At 30.5% G+C, this 19,201-nt stretch overlaps 3 protein-coding genes across 12 annotated transcripts; 1 reads left to right on the plus strand and 2 right to left on the minus strand.

The window, feature by feature from the left end:
* Positions 1–2,008: 2,008 nt before the first annotated feature.
* Positions 2,009–14,563, plus strand: LOC124957147 (NK-tumor recognition protein). Of its 8 annotated transcripts, none has more exons than XM_047513894.1 (12): positions 2,009–2,475; positions 5,595–5,728; positions 5,886–5,922; positions 6,744–6,913; positions 7,359–7,532; positions 10,268–10,483; positions 10,693–10,933; positions 11,193–11,516; positions 11,864–12,078; positions 12,532–12,781; positions 13,012–13,495; positions 13,973–14,563. In XM_047513894.1, exons 2-12 carry the CDS (start codon positions 5,660–5,662, stop codon positions 14,493–14,495), a joined length of 2,703 nt encoding a protein of 900 aa, XP_047369850.1. In that variant the 5' UTR covers positions 2,009–2,475; positions 5,595–5,659; the 3' UTR covers positions 14,496–14,563. The 8 variants fall into 8 exon arrangements, with proteins under 8 accessions (XP_047369850.1, XP_047369844.1, XP_047369849.1 ...); XM_047513888.1 differs by having other exon boundaries at positions 2,010–2,475; positions 11,193–11,552; XM_047513893.1 differs by having other exon boundaries at positions 2,010–2,475; positions 11,193–11,552; positions 13,997–14,563.
* Positions 14,564–15,117: 554 nt separating this feature from the next.
* Positions 15,118–17,467, minus strand: LOC124957148 (vitamin K epoxide reductase complex subunit 1-like protein 1). The gene is made up of 3 exons (XM_047513897.1): positions 16,417–17,467; positions 15,564–15,661; positions 15,118–15,440 (listed from the first exon to the last, which is right to left on the minus strand). Exons 1-3 carry the CDS (start codon positions 16,596–16,598, stop codon positions 15,223–15,225), a joined length of 498 nt encoding a protein of 165 aa, XP_047369853.1. The 5' UTR covers positions 16,599–17,467; the 3' UTR covers positions 15,118–15,222.
* Positions 17,468–17,535: 68 nt separating this feature from the next.
* LOC124957149 (SUMO-conjugating enzyme UBC9-B) lies at positions 17,536–19,031 on the minus strand. 3 transcript variants are annotated; one of them, XM_047513898.1, is made up of 5 exons: positions 18,880–19,031; positions 18,715–18,784; positions 18,166–18,249; positions 17,805–18,067; positions 17,536–17,719 (listed from the first exon to the last, which is right to left on the minus strand). In XM_047513898.1, the coding sequence occupies exons 2-5, from the start codon at positions 18,778–18,780 to the stop codon at positions 17,653–17,655; spliced, it is 480 nt and encodes a 159-aa protein (XP_047369854.1). In that variant the 5' UTR covers positions 18,781–18,784; positions 18,880–19,031; the 3' UTR covers positions 17,536–17,652. The 3 variants fall into 3 exon arrangements, with proteins under 3 accessions (XP_047369854.1, XP_047369856.1, XP_047369855.1); XM_047513900.1 differs by having other exon boundaries at positions 18,715–18,804; positions 18,880–18,984; XM_047513899.1 differs by lacking the exon at positions 18,880–19,031 and having other exon boundaries at positions 18,715–18,873.
* Positions 19,032–19,201: the final 170 nt, after the last annotated feature.

Consider the following 19,201-nt stretch of genomic DNA (forward strand, 5'->3'; position numbering starts at 1 on the left):
ATTTACGAGTACGCAACTGCATCAACTCGAGATCGTATATATTTTATTAATTGGTTCAACGCAGCTGCCATATTTAACAATTTTTCGAATTTATTTATCGTAGCAATTAAATGACGGCTTTAAACGATGCACGATATCGTCAACATAGTAGTATACATATATTTTTTACGATTCGTGTCAATTTTATTCGACCGTTTTAGGACATCGACAAAGCCGACGACGGAATCCTTATAGGTAAAACTCGTCTTGACTGTTCCTGTATGATGTGGGTCGCCATCTTGTCTACCTACACACACACACACACACACACACACACACATACACATACACAGAGAGAGATACATAAACACATACATATATAATTTTGTACCTTTACATCAACGTCAGACAAAGTGTCCTGATTCTTATCTCGGGTTTGTAAAGAATATTTCAAGTCTTATCGATATTGTAAAGCTTCTTAACAGAAAGGAAAAAAAAAAAGGAGGAAAGAAAAGGAAACTCACTTTCTAAAGAAATTTATTCTTTCGATCTTTCGTCATGACCAACTAACAAGTAAGTACATTTATTGCACTCAGGTAGAAAATATTCAATGGTTTGTAAATACTAAAACGAAGCATCGGTAGTCGAAATAATTTTATATTGATCCATAAATCTATCATATTTTCTCTTTTTCTTTTTTCCCCAGATTCTTCATGGTCATATGTTTTAACAAAATATACATTTTCGTAGAATTTTCTTGACAGACAGAAAGAAAGACAGAAACAAATTGTCTTGACAAATTCGATTAAGATTTTAAATGACTTCGAATTAAGATCTATTACTTTAAGATCTTTTATTGTCTGGTTTTATCTGTTCTCGCAATAAACGAAATAAAATCTCACCGAGGTTTATTTAATTTTTAAATGAATTTTCACAAATCCGTAGATTTCGTCGAATAACATTCACAAATAATGAATAATAGATCTTTGTTGATCTTCTTGATGTCAAAAGAAAAAGAAAAAAAAAAAAAAGAAAAAAGGGAAAAAATTCTCGAAGAAATATTTTCAAAGAAAATCTATAAAATGAGACATTAAAACATATTAACTATTGACATATAAATCTTATCAGCAATCAAGAGGATTGGCTTTACTTACGTCGTTACTTACATTTAAGGACTGGTTAAAAGAAAATCGAAAGAGTATGAGCAAACACATCGAGTTATTTGAAATTCTTTGAGGCTTACGTCCGACAGGATACAGTTAATGTAAATGAATGATTGTTCATATTTATAATGCATTAGTTCGCCTCGAATACAAATCGTTTATTACCAAATTGGGAAACATCTATTCTAATAAATAAAAAAAAAAAAAAAAAAAAAAGAAAGAAAAATATTCTTTCGATTATAAAATTTCGATAAATATAAATTGAGTGGATGAACTCTTATGATATCATCGTATAAAAATATTACATTTTATTTTCAATCATTAGACGTTTCTAAGAAGTTAAAAGATGTTTATTTAGAAACGTTTCTAAGAAACATTTCTAGAAAGGTTAAAAGTTATTTGAATAGAATAATGGGATCGTAAACGTACGAATAAAAGTCGAAAAACCTTGAGACAACGCCCAGAAAGTGAGATTTTCTTTCTTCAAGAAGAAATTCCAAAAAAGAGAAACTCAAACGTTTTCAAAAGAATCGTAAAATATTTCTATACAAACGAAATCTATTGTAAACGTATGAGAGACAACGTTAAGACGTAGTACAGGTTTATGATGTCGGAAGCGATGAAAATCAAGTACGACCCATTGACCGATTTCATTAAAATTGAAGCCGGAGGGCTCTCAACAGGTTGATCGAACGTACACGTTCGATTATTTTAACGATACGCGATTCGCGTGATACGAAAGCGCAAGCGCGTTTAGTCTCGCGGGTACGAAGCCGATTGGTCAGCGATAGATCGAGCAATTGACTTCGTGTCGTTTCGTTGATCTTCGAGTCTTATCGTATCGGCTCGCGCGCGTTCCGTGGATCCCGTCGATCAGAAAGTACGCGCCGTGTTGCGGACAGTATCGCGGCCGCTACGCCAGGCACGCAACTATATTACGCGGGAATTTATCCTTTTTTTTCTCTTCCTCTTTTTCTTCTTCTTCTCCCTCTTCTTCTTCTTCTTCTTCTTCTTCTTCTTCTTCTTCTTCTTCTTCTTCTTCTTCTTTTTATATTTTTATTTTTCCTTTCTTGTCATCTTTAAGAATTCTAACGTTCGAGTGCTCATTTTTTTTTCTTTTCGTTTTTTTTTTGTTTGCTTCTTTTTTTTTGTTTCCCCTTTTTCCTTCGTCCTCGTTAATTCTTTTAATAAGAATTTTCAATAAGAATTTTTATCGACAAATTTGCGATCTTTCGTTTCTTTCTTTCTTTTTCTTTTTTTTTTTTTTTTCTTCTTTCTAAAGAAACAGTTTAAAAAAAAATTTGTGATTTACTCGAGTCGATCGAAATAACAGGTGAGTTAATACCGATTTGTTTCTCTCTCTCTCTCTCTCTCTCTCTATCTCTCTCTCCTGTATTTCGTTAATTAATTCATCTATCTAACATTCCACGCGTTAGAAAAGAGATTTGTAGAAAAAGAAGGGAAAGGAAAAAAGACAAACAATTGTTTCGACGCAATAGGAATATTTAAACTTTCGAGAAAATTCGTCTATTATTTTGCGGTTAACTTTTCCTAACAAACGATAGATATTGTCGGCCGGTTACGTAATTTACCGTGTACGGTAGAAACGATGGGAATCTTCTCAGTTGCATTCAATGCGAAATGCTGACACGTTCGGAGTTTTCAATGTAATGAAACGACACGAAACAACATGACACATGTTTTTTTGGAACGTTCGATTATATCACGATCGATCATTTATACTGAATGAAATTACAAGAACGAGATAACACCGAGAACAACGAGATCGAAGAAAAATTTTGATATTTCAATCGATTCGAATGACGATTACGAGAATGATGAAAAAAAAAAAAAGAAAAAAAAGAAAAAAAAGGAACGACGAAAGTTAGCTTAGAAAACATTTCGATGCTATATATCACTTTTTTCTTTTCTTTTTTCCCCCCCTCTTCAGATATTATCCTTTCTTCTGCGAATTTGTTTTTCTTTTCTTCTTTTTCTTTCTTTTTTCTTTTTTTTTCTTCTTCTTTTCGCTCGATTTAAATTTAATGGTGCAAAAAGGTCCGCAAAAGTTCGCGCTTATTTATTTTCATTCAAAATGGCGACGTCCTTGGAGAGGTCACGTGTTCAGTGTCGCACCCATATCACCCACGACAGAGTCCATCCGAATGTCCACCTGCGTGCTCCGCTTACCAATCCGCTTGTCGTCCTCTACCGCGCATTCAAATCACTGGACTTTGCTATACGATGATTCAGTTCGTTGACTATATTAACTATACCTTTAGAACACCTATGAGAGATTCTTTATGATGATTATTATTATTAAAAAAAATTATTATTATTAAAAAGAAAAAGAAGAAAAAAAAAATATATATATATATATATAATATATATAAAAGATTAGAAGCGCATCAAAAAATTGATTCCGACGAGTTTGAAAGATTTGCTTCCTTTATTCTATCAATTTTTTCTTTTCAATGAGAATTAAAAAAAAAAAAAAAAAAAAAAAAAAAAAATATGGGATAGAACAAATGCGCGATGTTTAACTCGAACACGATTACGGTATAGTAAACGCATCAATTACGTCAAGTTGAGTAATCAAACACTACTACGAAGCTCTCTCTCTCTCTCTTTTTGTCTGTCTCTCTGTCTCTTTGTCTCTCTCTCTCTCTCTCTCTCTCTCTCTCTCTCGCCCTCGTCAAGTTATTTGGTTTGATACGCATGACGCATTACTGACGTCACATGCATATCCTACAAATACAATAAAGTAATAAAGTTAACATGATCTTTCTTACTGTAATTGATAAAGAACATGTGTGCCATTTAATAGAATAATCATATAATCGTCATGATTTATGTTAGATCAATCTCGAATCTCAATGTTCGTATCATTCCGTCACCATTTTTTTTTGTTTTTTTTTTTTTTTTATGTTCTTTGTAAATCGATTGTATGATTCCCTTAAAACGAAAATATTATTTAAATTCCTTTGCGTAAAGTTCTTAGTAATATCTATCGAATAGAAAAGAGGGATAGGAAAGATAAACAAATGAAAGAAAAAAAAAAAAAAAAAAGAAAGAAAGAAAGAAAGAAAGAAAAAAAGAAAAAGAAGAAAAAAAAGATCTGAACGCTTACGTACTTGTCCCTGGCGCGACAGGGAGAGCACGTGCGTAATTTCAACCGCAAGGACGCAAGTGAACACTGGCGTAGAAATAATTTATTTATTGTACATGATGATCCATTCGAAGATCGACCTTTCTATATATTATTTTTTACTCGACGATAAAGAAAGAAAGAAAGAAAGAAAGAAAAAAAGAAAAAAAAAAGTAGGATGAAAGATCGTGCAGTACAATTTCAAAATTATAGCGCACGTTAAAGCTAATAAAATTTCAATATGGCCGCCATGGTGTTTTAATGCAGACTATCAGTTTTATAAATTTTAATGCTTCATATTGAATAAATATAAAATAAATGGGATTAATATAAAAAAAAAAAAAAAAAACAATAATTATAAAAAAAATGACAATTTAAATAATAATAATAATAATAATAATAATAATAATTAATAAAATTGAACAAGAGATAATTAAATAATGTCCAAATAATAATGCTTAGATAAATGATAATGAAATGAAATAACATATAGCTAATAAAATTATTATCTATCGACAAATAACAATATTATATACGATAAGATAAATAAATAATAAACGAAGAGAGTAATCAAATAAATGGATGAAAAAAGTAAATAATAATAATATTTTAGATATTGAAAAATATCAAATGTTATAATTTATTAAATCGTCGTCGTGATACACCGAAGAAAATATTTCTTATGCGTATGCATAAGAAGATCGTTTGTTCCGAATGATCGCGCCAATGAGATCCAAGGATCGAGTAGTCGATCGTGGCATACGCATGTCTTTAACCATCTCGATATCGTATCGCAGTCCATATCGAGGTGGCCAAGACCACAGGCCCGCGTGCCACTTGTGGCCTTCGACTTCCATATAAAGTCTTCCGATGAATTATTACGCCTCGCATCAACATTATGCGATGGTGAGAGTGTATGCAACGATCTATGGGAACGACGCACGTATATGGATGCATTTTGTAGGAGAGAGATAGATATAGATAGATAGATAGATAGAGAGATATAAAAGGATAGATAGAAATAGATAGAGCCATTTTTGCGTCGTACAAAATCGATCAAATTGCATATGCCAAAATCAATGTCTATGTCAAAATAAAAACAAAACGAAAAAGAAAAAAAAAAAAAGAAAGAGAAAGATGAAAAGGACGATTTGTTTAATAGTAATATTAGATCGAACTAAATTTTTATAAGATGCATAAAGAATTCCTTTTTGTTTTTTGTTTTATTTTCGTTGGTTTGTTTGTTTTTTTTTTTTTTTTTTTTTTTTATCTAACAAACAATTTGTTCTCTTTCACGTTTTCAGATATTTGGTTTACGAAGGTGGATTATAAAGGATAAAATTAGGCACAATAGAGAGATGATTTTGTGATGGAGGTGATTTCGACACGGCGATATGAGGTCCGACCACCACCTACGACTAATCATCATGGAATCGTTGTAAGTATATATAAAAATATACGTATGCATAAGTATCAATGAACAAGATAATTGTAAGATTACAAAAAGATAAATGATTATCGTCGATCTCGTACAATTAAGTCATTTAAGTTTAAAAAATACTTTCTTTTTTTTTTCTTTTTTTTTTTTTTTTTAGGTTGACCCTGAGAATTCCGTGGCATTGGTCAAAGAAGGTAAGCTCTTTGAGATACACATGTCTGATAACACGTAAAAGATTGTCGATTAATTTCGATTTTTTTTTATTTTCTTTTGTTTTTTTTTCTTTTTTTTTTTTTTGACTCGACCCCTTTCAATCGAATTTCTATCTTAAATCGTTCATCTAACATCGTACAGACATTTAAAATAATTTCATAATTTTTCATTTTGTCAATTTATCAGACACCATTGTTGTACATTAACAAAATAGAACATTGTTTATGGTTATGGCATAGTTGGAAAAAAAAACGAAAGAAAAAAAAGAAAACAAGGAGAGAAAAAAAAAAGAAGAAAAGGTGTTTCTAAAGATTTTGCAATCTTTTTGCAATTAGTAGAATAATTCACATCTAAGAGTTACCACATTGATGGGAATATGTCGTCCATTAAAAGTATTAGCTTGAATCTGTTAAATGTAAATTGTTGTTGATTATTCTAATTGATCTGATGATAGGCACGAAATGTCAAAGTAAACATTTCGATATAGTCATAACAGTTATATTTAGGTTCATAGAAGATGACGATGATGAAAGAAACTCAGGTAGTAACTTCCGATCGTTATCGGGTTCTTCTCTTGTGCACTCAACTCTGAAAAGTTATTTGTGAACTCTGTAGTTAAACGTTGGGACAAAACGTACCTCACCAATCTCATTCTTTCTCTCTCTCTCTCTCTCTCTCTCTTTTTCTCATATTTTACATCCATTCATTTCGAAGGAGGAAATTGGTTTTGCAAAACACAAAGAGCTTTTAAAAAATGTAATTTTCAAAGGGAGAATACCAACCTTTTGCTTCCTGTTCACAGAGGAATGGGAGACACGTAAGAAAAAAGAAATCACGACGACGAGACAAATAGAGACCAGAGTAAAGAGACAAGTTGTATTAGAGGATGGTGAGGTCGTCGTTGATACTGGCCCATTTGTTACTACGAACACAACCGAGGACGTTGAACAACAGGAACATACTACCGAAGAAGTGAGAATTTTATTATCAAATATTTTATTGTACATAACATAATAAAAAAAAAAAAAAAATCATCATTTTCGATTGATAATAATAATATACAAATAATAATATACAAATGATGTATTAAAGAAAGAATGAAAAATAATTAATTCGTCAATCGATACTAACGTGAAGCATAAAAAGGAGAGAAAAAAAATTATTAAATATTTAACAAAAATAAATCTATATATTTCATAATTGATCGATAATATATAGATCTGTTTTTTATACAAATTCAATAATAATAATAATAATAATAATAATAATAATAATAATAATAATAATGTCATTGGTATTTCAATAGGATCTTATTAAATTTTGTTCGAATGAAAGGAAATATTTAACAAACAAAAAATAAATAAATGAATGAATAAATAAATAAAGAAATAAAAAGAAAACGATTTATACATTTTAGAGAAGAACAACTGGGGATCAACCGCAAGAGGTTGAATGGCCCGTAACCGGTAAAGGAACGACCGACGGGATAGTTCAAAAGGAACTTAACGAAACTGTTGTGAGGAGTCGTGAGGAGATAGAGGAAAGACTCGAGACCGAGGATCGTCAACAACTTGGAGATATCACAGACGAGGTATTATAAGAGTTAAAAGAACCTGACACACCCACAAACTAAATTCCACCTGTTTTCTATCTTATTAAAGTAATAATAACATTGATGAGAAAACAAAGGTAATATTTATATTCGTTTATAGTTTAAGGATTATAAGGGCCTCAGAGTAAAGGTCGATAGTTGCCTTTCCCTATGAAATTCATCCTGTGCTTGCTTTCACAACGTCCTCCTCCTCCTCCTCCTCCTCATCATCATCATGAATGCGCCTTCGTAACGATTCCCTCTTTTCTCTTTCGTTGCTCACGATCTGTAGGTAATGCAACAGAAAATGGTACCTATATACTTTTCCATTAATACTCTAAGTTTCTCGTCTCTTTGAACGATCATTAAATATATTAAATAACACAACAGTGTATATGTGTGTGTGTGTGTGTGTGAGAGAGAAAGAGAAAGAAAAAGACTGTCAATTACTGATATAATCAATTATGATAAAGTTTCTTGACTATGAAATGATTCTAAAGAAATGACTCTACGAATGATTATTAAAAAAAAAAAAAAAAAAAAAAAAAAACGAAGAAACTTCAATAACGTAACATCGAGAGATTGCTAATTACTGATAAGCAATTTTGATAATTGAGCAATCAATATGATAATTTCTTTTCATCATGCTTTGATATGTATGTTAAAGATTTGTAGATATGTATTATAATGTATATATATATATGTATGTATGTATTTGAATAATTAATTAAGACAAAAACAAAAAAATAAGGAACAGTTATTTTATAACTATCGTACAATCTTTCTTTTAACATCTCGTACATATATACGTGATATAAAACATAATGTGATAATGATGTTAATATTAATCAAATGTTAAAGTTAAAGCCAATGATACGATGAAGAAAATGATTGTTACATACGTATTTTTCAATAATAATGAAAATTAAATAACATAACATTTGAGAGAATGCTAATAAACTGATCGTCATAAAGCGATCAATTTATTAGCCTAACAACTTGCTGATATTTGATCTAACATTTCTTTTTTATAATGTTTAGATAAACATATATGAGAAAATCAACAGAACAAAAGTACAATTTTAGGATTAATAACACGACAATGAATTTATTGATCAGATACAAATGACCAAGAAGCAAAGTTCAAAGAAAATTGATGATAGATAATGAAATAAGATTGATTTGTTAATAATACAAAATTCTATTCATCTTAACTATTGTATTATGATACATAGAGAAATAATTGGATCCTGAAGGTCCGGAATAAATGGTTTTAAGGATTTACCAGAAGTTTAATGGTGTATAAGGATAAGTGAGAAAGAGAGGAAATGCCGGTAGTTACTGTTGTTGCCTTGCGAAAGATGGGCAACAGGTACTTATATATACATACATACATACATACATACATATATAAATAAATATATATATATATATATATATGTTGGAGGTTCTTTCGCATGAACGGTTCAAAATAGAAGAGGGCAAATGGTTGTGGATGGAAGAGAAAAAGAGAAAAAAGAAAAAAAGAAAAAGAAAAGATAGAAGAAGAAGAAGAAGTAGAAGAAGAAGAATAGATGGAGAAAGAGAAATAGAGAGAGAGAGAGAGAGAGAGAGAGAGAAAAGGAAGATGAAAGAGTTACCAATGTTGTTGGTGATAATGTTTGGTGGTATGGTGCTGGTGGTGCTGGTAGTGGAAGGAGAGAGGGAAAGGAGACTCTTTCTCTTTCTCTCTCTCTCTTTCTCTAAGAAGTAGAAGTCGATGATCTCTCTCGATTTTACTCTCCCTTCACCCAATAGCAACGAAGGAGATGCCACGACCGCAGTCGCAGCAGCTGTTTCGTCGCGGTTCGTCCGTCTGTCATAGACGGGCGCTCCTTCTAAAGAGACTTTCCTTTTTTTTTTCTCCTCCTCCTCCTCCTCCTCCTCCTCCTTCTCCTCTTCCACCTCCTTTTTCTCTTCCTCTTCTTCTTCTTCTTCTTCTTCTTCTTCTTCATCTTTTTCTTTTGCTTTTCCTTCTCTTTTTTTCTTTTTCTCTTTTTCACTACTCCTCCTGTTTGTTCCCTTCTAACCGTTTATCTTGGAATTTATCGACTGGGGTACGCAATGTGATCTTCAGAAGGATTATAAACGCAACGTCATCGTTCTCGCGTCGTTGAGGTGTAGCCGTTCGTCAAGGTCAACTTACGTGCGAAGGTCGGGAATCATACTATTGCGCCATACTCTCTCTTTCTATTTCTCTCTCGCTCTCTCTCTCCCTCTTTCTCTCTCTCTCTCTCTCTCTCTCTCTCTCTCTCTCTCTGTGTATCTCTATGTGTTTGTCTTTGTCGCTATTTATATCCTTATTTTCATTTGAAAAAGAACCGATGATTTTACGAGCTAATGAATTGTTAATTTCTTAGGTATCGAAATAATTCTTCTGCGTCCCACCCCCTCTCCCTCCAACCCCTCCTCCGATCCCATCCTTACAATGTTTTAACAATGTGAAAGAGATTAGAAACATCTTATATATAAAAGTCTTTCGATGGTCATAAATTAAAATTAAAAATGAACGTCGAATATGACAAGGGGGAAAATAATTGTGTGTGTGTGTGTGTGTGTGTGTGTGTGAGAGAGAGAGAGAGAGAGAAAGAGAGAAAAGAAAAATCGAATAAAATTAAATTGGATCGATAACGAATGAAAGATTAATAATTGCAATGAAATGAAAAAAATCCATTATTGATTATTTGTCATAATAGGCTTACCAAAAAGCGATACAAAATAATAGAGGAGATCTGAGAATAGCATTGGCGGAATCGACTAAGCAGATTGCACCACAGACAGGACCAAGGATCGTACAGCATACGACCAGGTCGAACAAGGTCATCGACACTGAGAAGACCCTGGAAAAACAGGAACTTAAATCCGATGGATTAATCGTCACGGAGAAAAAGAAAACTGTCGAGCATGAGGAGGTACGAATACGAATGATTGATTCCAGATAATGAAATAATAATCTTTATGATATTGTTTCATCATAATTCGATCGCGAATGATCGATATTAAACTTTTTGTTATCATTTTCCTTTTCTTTTTTGTTGTTTTCTTTTTTTCATAGATCCATGCATGTACGTACGTACACGTATATATGTTTAATTATTTATTCGTTTGTTCCATTGGTTAGATAAATGACGACGAAGTACCGGACGATGGTAGTAGCGTCGAGGACGTTTCAGAAACGAGAAAGGAAGGTTCTCAAAGATTTATAAAGAAACGAGAAGAGGACGTGGTCGATTACGTGTCAGGTGGCGAGAGGATCGCTCGTGAAATGCGTTACGTCGCAGAGACGACGGAAGGTGAAAGAATTGGCGATTGGTCGCCACCACCAACGAATATGAGGACAACGCGGCTTCATAAACATACTGGTATATTAGATATTAGATTTTTCTCGTTATATCTCACTCATGGATTTTTTTCCTTTTTTAATTTCTATTTTCTCTTTTTCTTTTATTTCTTTTATTTATTTGTTTATTTATTTATTTATTTTTTTTTTTTTTTTTTGATACCATTATACCTTTCTTCATTTTTCCCCGTCTTTCTACTTTATTTTCTTTGTTTTTTTTTTTTTTTTCTTTTCCCATTAATTTTTATAATCCAACATCGAGAGCTGATTTATATTAACAGGCTTCCCTGCGGAGGGTACTACAGCTGCTAGGAAGGACGCATTGACAAAGAAACCATTGGATTTAGAAGAGGAAGATGAAGCAAGAAAATTCGAAACTTCTAAATGGTTAGAAAGTCACTTTGGTAGTGAGTCTCGTTCATCACACGGTTCCATAGATGCCGATGATGGACCTTTCATACCTAACACCAATACCAGTTACATACACGTCACGATGAAGTCCTGCAGTCCGAGAGAAAGGGATTATCAAAACGTTAATTCTAATCGTCATCATCATTCAGCTACAACTGGCCGCGATTCCACATCACCATCTGGATACTTTCACGGTATCAGTGAGTGGTCCGAGAGATATCAAGGCAAAGGTTAATTTTTTTTTTTCTTTTTTTTTTTTTTTTTTTTTTTTTTTTTTTTCTTAATCATTGATCGAAAAAAACGATCAAAATGTCTATAAAATTTGTTCTATCTGTTAAGTTTTATTATACTTTACTTCGATATCTATAAAATTTATTCGGACACGCTTTAATATTTCGTCATATTTATTTGACATTGTTTATAATTAAATTGACAAATACATTTATATTAATAAAATTATTATCTCGGTATATCATTATTATTATTATTATTATTATTATTATCGTTGACGTAAGATTATAGTTGAAAAAATATGTATTAGAAAAGGAAGACAGTCATACGAGAACGGGTTCGCCATCGCAATATTTGGAAACAGCACGAACGAATGGTCATTCTCGTGAGTATACGAAAAATCAATTCGACTCGACGTATTCGCGTAATTACGAGTCCGTTCGACGACGTGAACATCAGGAAACTGTTCAGGAAGAGAAGCAACGTACACCGTCACCACCAGCACGACGTAAACCCAAGGAACAGGTAAATTATTAAAGATATTAGTATTAACGTTAACAATAAGTAATGTCGATATTTTTTCTTTTTTTTTTTTTTACATCTTATAATTAAATAAGATTTACTATTAAGAATAGTAAAATGAGAGAGAGAGAGAGAGAGAGAGAGAGAGAGAGAGAGAGAAAGAGAGAGAGTAAGTAAAGGAATGCTAATAAATATAATAATAAAAATATTAATAAATGTACTAATAAAAAAAATTAAATAAAAAAAATACTATTCCTATATATTACATTATACAAAATATTAATGTTATTTATTTAGACAGAAAAAAAAAACGCTTATTATTTATTCGAATAGAAAGTTTTAGAGATGAATGAAATTGAAATTCATATCTAGAGTCATTGCTGATTGATCAATCCAATGGATAATAAATTTTAATGAAACCTTGTGAAATCTATAAGATTATGATCTTTCGTACAGTTACATTCGAGGATCATAGAGAAGACAATAACGAACGAGTCACCATCAATTAGGACATCTAGTCCGGTCCATGTTGTTCAAAGAACATGGGAGAGCAGAAGCCGAGATGTTCAGGAGCAAACGGTTGTTGATCGAGATGCTCGTAAAAAATCAACGCCTAGATCACGTTCGACATCACCGAAACAAGTTAGAATCATTCGCGAGGAAAAGAAGACGGCAAATCCCTCGAATTCGTCACGACCCTCCAAAAGTAAGACCACGATCGTCAATATAAATATTTTTAATTTCGATTAAAAAAAACAAAAATAAAAAACAAAACAAAAAATAATAAACCGAATTCGAACAACATTCAATTGAATTATTTATTTCACGAAATAAATAATATCTGATAATAATAATAATAATAATAAGGGATAAAAAAAAAAAAAACGGATAAAAGACAATTAGCAATAAAAATTTCTTGATTAAATTTATTTAAAGGTACCAGCCAATCGAAGTACAAGATCGGTGAATCCTTCCGTAAGCTTGTGGGGAAGTTACGTTCAGCAAGTACAGAAAGGAAGAACAAACGAAGTAATAATTCGGTATCACAAGTTACACAAACGGACGACGATGGATCTACATATATGCAGTACAACGTTATAGATAAAAATATTCCATTGTTCAACGATCGTGAGATTGAAAATCGAGTACCAGAGAGACCACCTAGATCACCAAGGAATAGAAACGTGGTGACTAAAGTTATACCATCTAAAACTACGAGAATTAATAATGATCGTTCGATTCGTGATGATCACGGACAAAGAAACGAAACTATTCCACCGGTTCATAGGTATTATCTCGGTGAAGATCCATTCGGTGGTAGTATATATGGCCGTGAAAGAGGTTACAGAGATGCAAAACGTCCAACGAGAAATCGTCTTGTTTCCAAAACTGGTGCTGCCATCGATACTACTGAATACAGGTAATATCAAAACTATAAGTAGATCGTTATACTGGGTTATAACGAGGATTTGTCTATATTGGCAAAATACGAATTAGACAGATCTTTTATAACTTTCGATAGAGGCGATTAAACACGCCGGATCGATAGCAACGAACAGAGCTTGGCTTATTTGTATCGTCTATCTGCGATAAGGGATCGGGTGAAGGATGCATGAGGGATAAAGGAGGAAAAGGAAAAAAAAAAAAAATAAAAAAAAAAAAGAAAAGAAAAGAAAAATGAAGCATGATGCGTGTTTACCGCTATATGTTGTTATTCAGGAGCAATTGGATGGCTTATCTTTTTCAATGATCGAATGAATTTCTTTTGATTTCCTCTTTTTTTTTCTTTTTTTATTTACTTTTTTCTTTCTTTCTTTTTCTTTCTTTCTTTTTTCTTTTTTTCTTTTTTTTTTTTTTTTTACGACGAATGACGTCTCTCGACTTCGACACGTTTCAGTGTCGCAACCAACTCACTTGGCAGGTTTAGCAAATCAACCAGTCGATTGACAAACTTATACGAGACGGATGATCAATTCAGGAACGTACAAACATTACCAAGGAATATGAGGTCCGAGGGTAAAGCAACTAATTATCAACCATCATCCTCTTCAACAAGACAACAAGTACAATCGATTGTATCAAATTCAAACGGGATAACACCTTCCAGACAATATGGTAGCATGATCAATATATCAATTAAAAATGCTGTTACGTCAGCGTCCAAGTCACATCAACCATACGCTAATATTCATCAGGCACCTGCTAAACCTGAAAGAACGTACAAGTCAACGTTAGCCCGTAGTAAAAGTTTCAACGTCGAAGCTGATAAAAATGGCGTTGATAAAACGTTCAATGTACCTTACAAATCAAGTTTGCAATTGAATCGTTTGGACGAGACACCACCGTTAAAGAGTCCTGGTATTCTTGCCAGTATCAGTCGTAGTAATAGAGATCTGTTTAAGGATAGCAAAAGAGAGTAAGGAAATATATATATATATATATATATATATATATATATATATTTATGTCTGTGTGGATTTGATCCGATTTACAATCCAATTTCCATTGATTTTTTTTCTTCAGATCATTTTTAATATTAGAACATTGTTTGTTTATTCAGTTTATGACGATACAATCTTGTATATTTATTATTCACTTCGTTCAAGATCTTTCGATGATTGTTATAAAATTGAAAAAGAAAAAGAAAAGAACATGAAATGAAAAGCTCGCAAGGTTCGATTATTTTTAACATTATAATGTTTATTTCTTTTTCTTTTTTTTTCTTTCTTTTTTTTTTTTTCTTTTTTCTTTGTTCGACAATTACATACAATTACACAGTTTCTAAAATAAAATAATGCATTTTATTATGTAATATAATATTATATCTCGAAGATATCAAGTACAAATTATCTTCATTAACATATACTTTACATCGACATCGTTTTATGTGGATATTATGATATTTATAGAGGAAAAAAATAAAAAAAAAAAATAAAAAAAAAATTGAGATAAAAATAAAAAAAAAAAATAATAAAAAGAAAAAATGAATAAATAAATAAATATAAAGGAAGAAAACAATTTTGAAATATATTCAATAAAATGTAAAAATAATAAAATATATATATATATACATATATATATATATATGTAAAACAGAAAAAATTAAATTTCCTTAGTTTTTGATTTCATTATAATATTAATAATAACTTATTGAACCTTTTGCTTGGTCTTTTTGATTTCTGATAATAGTCGTAACTTTTTAAATGCCAGTATTAAGATAAGAGCATTAATGATATAACTGCTTATACAAATAATACAGATATCTCTTAATAAGTATAAAATATAAGCTAGATAAATGGAAGCAATGTTTGATAAAATTCCTAAGAATATTATTGTGAAGACACTGGAGTGATCGTTCAATATACCTAAAATACAAAAAATTAACTTTTATATTTTTAAACATTTTAATTGATAGCTTAGAAAAGGATGTTAAAAAAAAAAAAAAAAAAAAAAAAAAAAAAAACAGAAAAGAAAAAAAAATTACGTACTCAATCCGGTTATTAAAAGATAAAATCCTAAACCATATAAACTGTTTGGAAAGTATAGTACAGAATTATTTGGTATCAATCCAAATCCTTTACCATATCTGAAAAATATAATTATAATTATATCATCATCATCGTATAGTTATTTTTTTCTTGCATTATTTATAATTTATAAAATAATGAAATAAAAAATAATTCGTTATATGATTACCGACAAACGATAATGTCACTTTCCTTTGCAAATGTTACATTTATAATGTTTTAAAAAAAATTACAAAAATGAACTAATTTTTCTTTTTCTTTTATATTAAATTAAGAAAAAAAACAGAAAGAAAAGGGGAATGAAGAAAGTAATTTAACAAAATAATCTGTTATATCGATTACCGACAATCGATAAAGTCATTTTACTCAGTTACGTTTATAATAATAATAAAAAGGAAAAAAAATTTTCATGAAACAAATAAACAAATTTTTATTTTCCTTCTTACATTGAAATTAAGGAAATAATTGAATAAAAAAAAAAAAAATATTAATTCATTATACGATTACCGATAATCAATAAAGTCACTTTCCTCTGTAAACATTGCATCAAGATCAATACAAAAATTTAAAATAACTTTCTTTTTTTTTTTGTTTTTTCACACATGCACGCGCATATAAAATATCGCGAGGAGAGAGAGAGAGAGAGAGAGAGAGAGAGAGAGAGAGAGAGAGAGAGAGAAAATAAAGTCATACAGATATGATTAATTATTAATGCGTATATTCGTATTTTGATAAAACTGTTAAAGAGGTTATGTATTCCCAAAGTCATCACAAAAAATTCTCAAGGAAATATTTCGTAATAGAATAAACTTACTCGGACGTCAATACTCTGCTACAACTTATATGCTCATTAATGTCGCATAATGCTTCATAAGAATCATTATTTTCTTTTGTTGTTTCCACAATATAAGCATAATACGACAATATCGTACCAATGATGCACAACAAAATTAAACCAGTTGAAATATTACGCAGTGATTCCGGTGTAACAGGCATAATTATTTATTATTTGTAACACGAATTTTGTCGATACGTTAAAAGTAATAATCACTGAATAAAAACTCTTTATACGGACAACCGTACAGATTAATTCAATCAACACCGTAAATTTTGTTTAATTTTAAACTTATGTAAACCAATATACGATCTTTTCACGACTACGTCGATCAAAGTTATGAGATAGTATACAGTAATTTTTCGTACAATCCGATCATAACAGATGATTCATTCGTTATACGAAAGAGGGGTTTCATTATCGATTTATGCCCTTTCGTATTTATTTTATATATGCATTTACTTGTAAATAAGTAAACAACATATTTGCCAACGTCAATATAAGCTCAGTATCATAAGTTAATTATTTATCAGACTTTATTACAATTAAATCTTTCATAGATTTAACATTTAAATGATTTATTTCTTAAATTTTGTACATTGTTTATTTTAATTGAATGAGCTTATTAACTAAGGATACTGCCATAAGAAAGATACTTATACGAATGTATTTTTATGATGCATAAATACTTTTTTTGTGATTGAGAGAGAGAGAGAGAGAGAGAGAGAGAGAGAGAGAGAGAGAGAGAGAATGTGTGTGTGTGTGGTGTGTGAGAGAGACTTATTTAATTAGCCTTATTATACTTCATCCTAATAAATCTATCGATTATTGCTAAAATTAATAGATTTATTTAAATGTCGTAAAATGTTATTAGTACTTTTCAAATAAAAAATATCGTAAATTTGTATGAATAGTTAATCTACATTAAAAACTAATTAATTTTGTAATATTTAACGACACATAGTTTATCTTCAAAAGAAAAAAAAATATTATATTGAAATAGATGACAATGTAATATTAACAATTTTTATATATATATATATATATATACATATACATATACATATATATATATATATATATATATATATATATAAAGTTTTTTGTTTTACTTATAAAAAAATATTTTTAATTAATCAACTCAAAAGAATACTATATGCGTAGATGCGATGGTATCTTTACATAAGTTTATATTTATCAAGTAGTAGATAATTTTTATTCTTGAGGTGCCATTGCTCTTGCCTGAGCCCTTACACGTTTTTCATATTCCAAGCGATTTTGACTGTAAAATAAAGAAAGAAGTTTAAACTATTGTACTGTTTGATATCAATGATATAAACTATATTGTCACATAAATGAAATAATACCAGTATATTGTGTAAGCTTCAGCTTGGGCTGGATCTTTTACATTAGGTTCATTAAGTAAATCTTGAATACCCAAAAGTATTTGTTTTATTGTAATTGCTGGTCGCCAATCTTTTTCTTCGTCCAACAAAGAAAGACATACTGTTCCAGATGGGTATACATTTGGATGGAATAATGGTGGTTCGAATTTGCATTTTGGTGGACTAGAAGGATAATCATCTTTAAAGATCATTCGCAATTTATATAATCCACCTTCCCAAGGAGTCTGTAAAGTAATAAGAAATGAATTAATAAATTCATATAACATTCAAATAAGGTTTCATTTGAGAAATAAAATAAGATAAATTCAATATAGATACTTACAGATTTCTTTCCAGGGATTGCACATTCCCAACTCATCAAATTAAGCGTACCATCTGGATTTTTTGTTGGCCTTGCCACAAAGCCCTACAAATAAACAACGAAATTCTATTAATTTATATAACAATGTGGGAGAAATATTTTGATACAACGAAATCTATTTGAACTTAGATCAAGAATAAAAATAATAATAATGATGATAATGATAATAATAACAATAATAACAATAATAATAATAATAATAATAATAATAATAATAATAATAATAATGATAATAATAATAATAATAATGATGATAATAATAATAATAATGATAATAATAATAATAATAATAATAATGTCATCAACAATGAATGTTCGTAACCTGATTATAATTTGAATAAAAACGAGTTTAATGATTTTGTATTGCAGATAAATATGGATTTGTAAGAAAAGGCGCCGAAATTGTTAATTCGTTGAAATAAAAGTTAGAATCTTTAGGATCGTTCGACGTTAAAAATCTTCGATTAGAAATGATAATAGATATATTTTGAAAATCCAATAAACACTTACAAACGGATGATCCTTCCTCCATGCTTTTCGCTCTTCGGCGAGTCTTGCAATAGCAATGCCTGACATTTATCTGCAAGAAAATTGTCCTCACTCGATTAACGTAAGAATTTTTAACAGGCGGGAAACGTGTACAGCGCTCCTCGTAGTTAGAAAATTTAATATTACCACGATGAAGCTTTCTACTGTTCCTGACTTCAAATCACAGCCACCTTTTTCGTCGAAATCGCATTAAACACTTTATATCACAAGGATTAAACTGATACTAGTAAGAGCGTACCAATGCGTTCGTAAAAACCATAGATAGAAACCATATTCAGGATTTACATAAAATCTACTGACTGAACAAAACTTTTGTTAAAAACACTATCGATTAATCACGTGATCATAACTGTTGGTATTGCAAAATCAAATTTCTTGGACAAATCGTAATGTAAATGACCAATCAGAAGCTATTATGAATTTGTCCAGAACGTTGATTGGGTCATTT

This window comes from Vespa velutina, chromosome 24 (genome assembly GCF_912470025.1).
Source record: "Vespa velutina chromosome 24, iVesVel2.1, whole genome shotgun sequence".
NCBI lineage: Eukaryota > Metazoa > Arthropoda > Insecta > Hymenoptera > Vespidae > Vespa > Vespa velutina.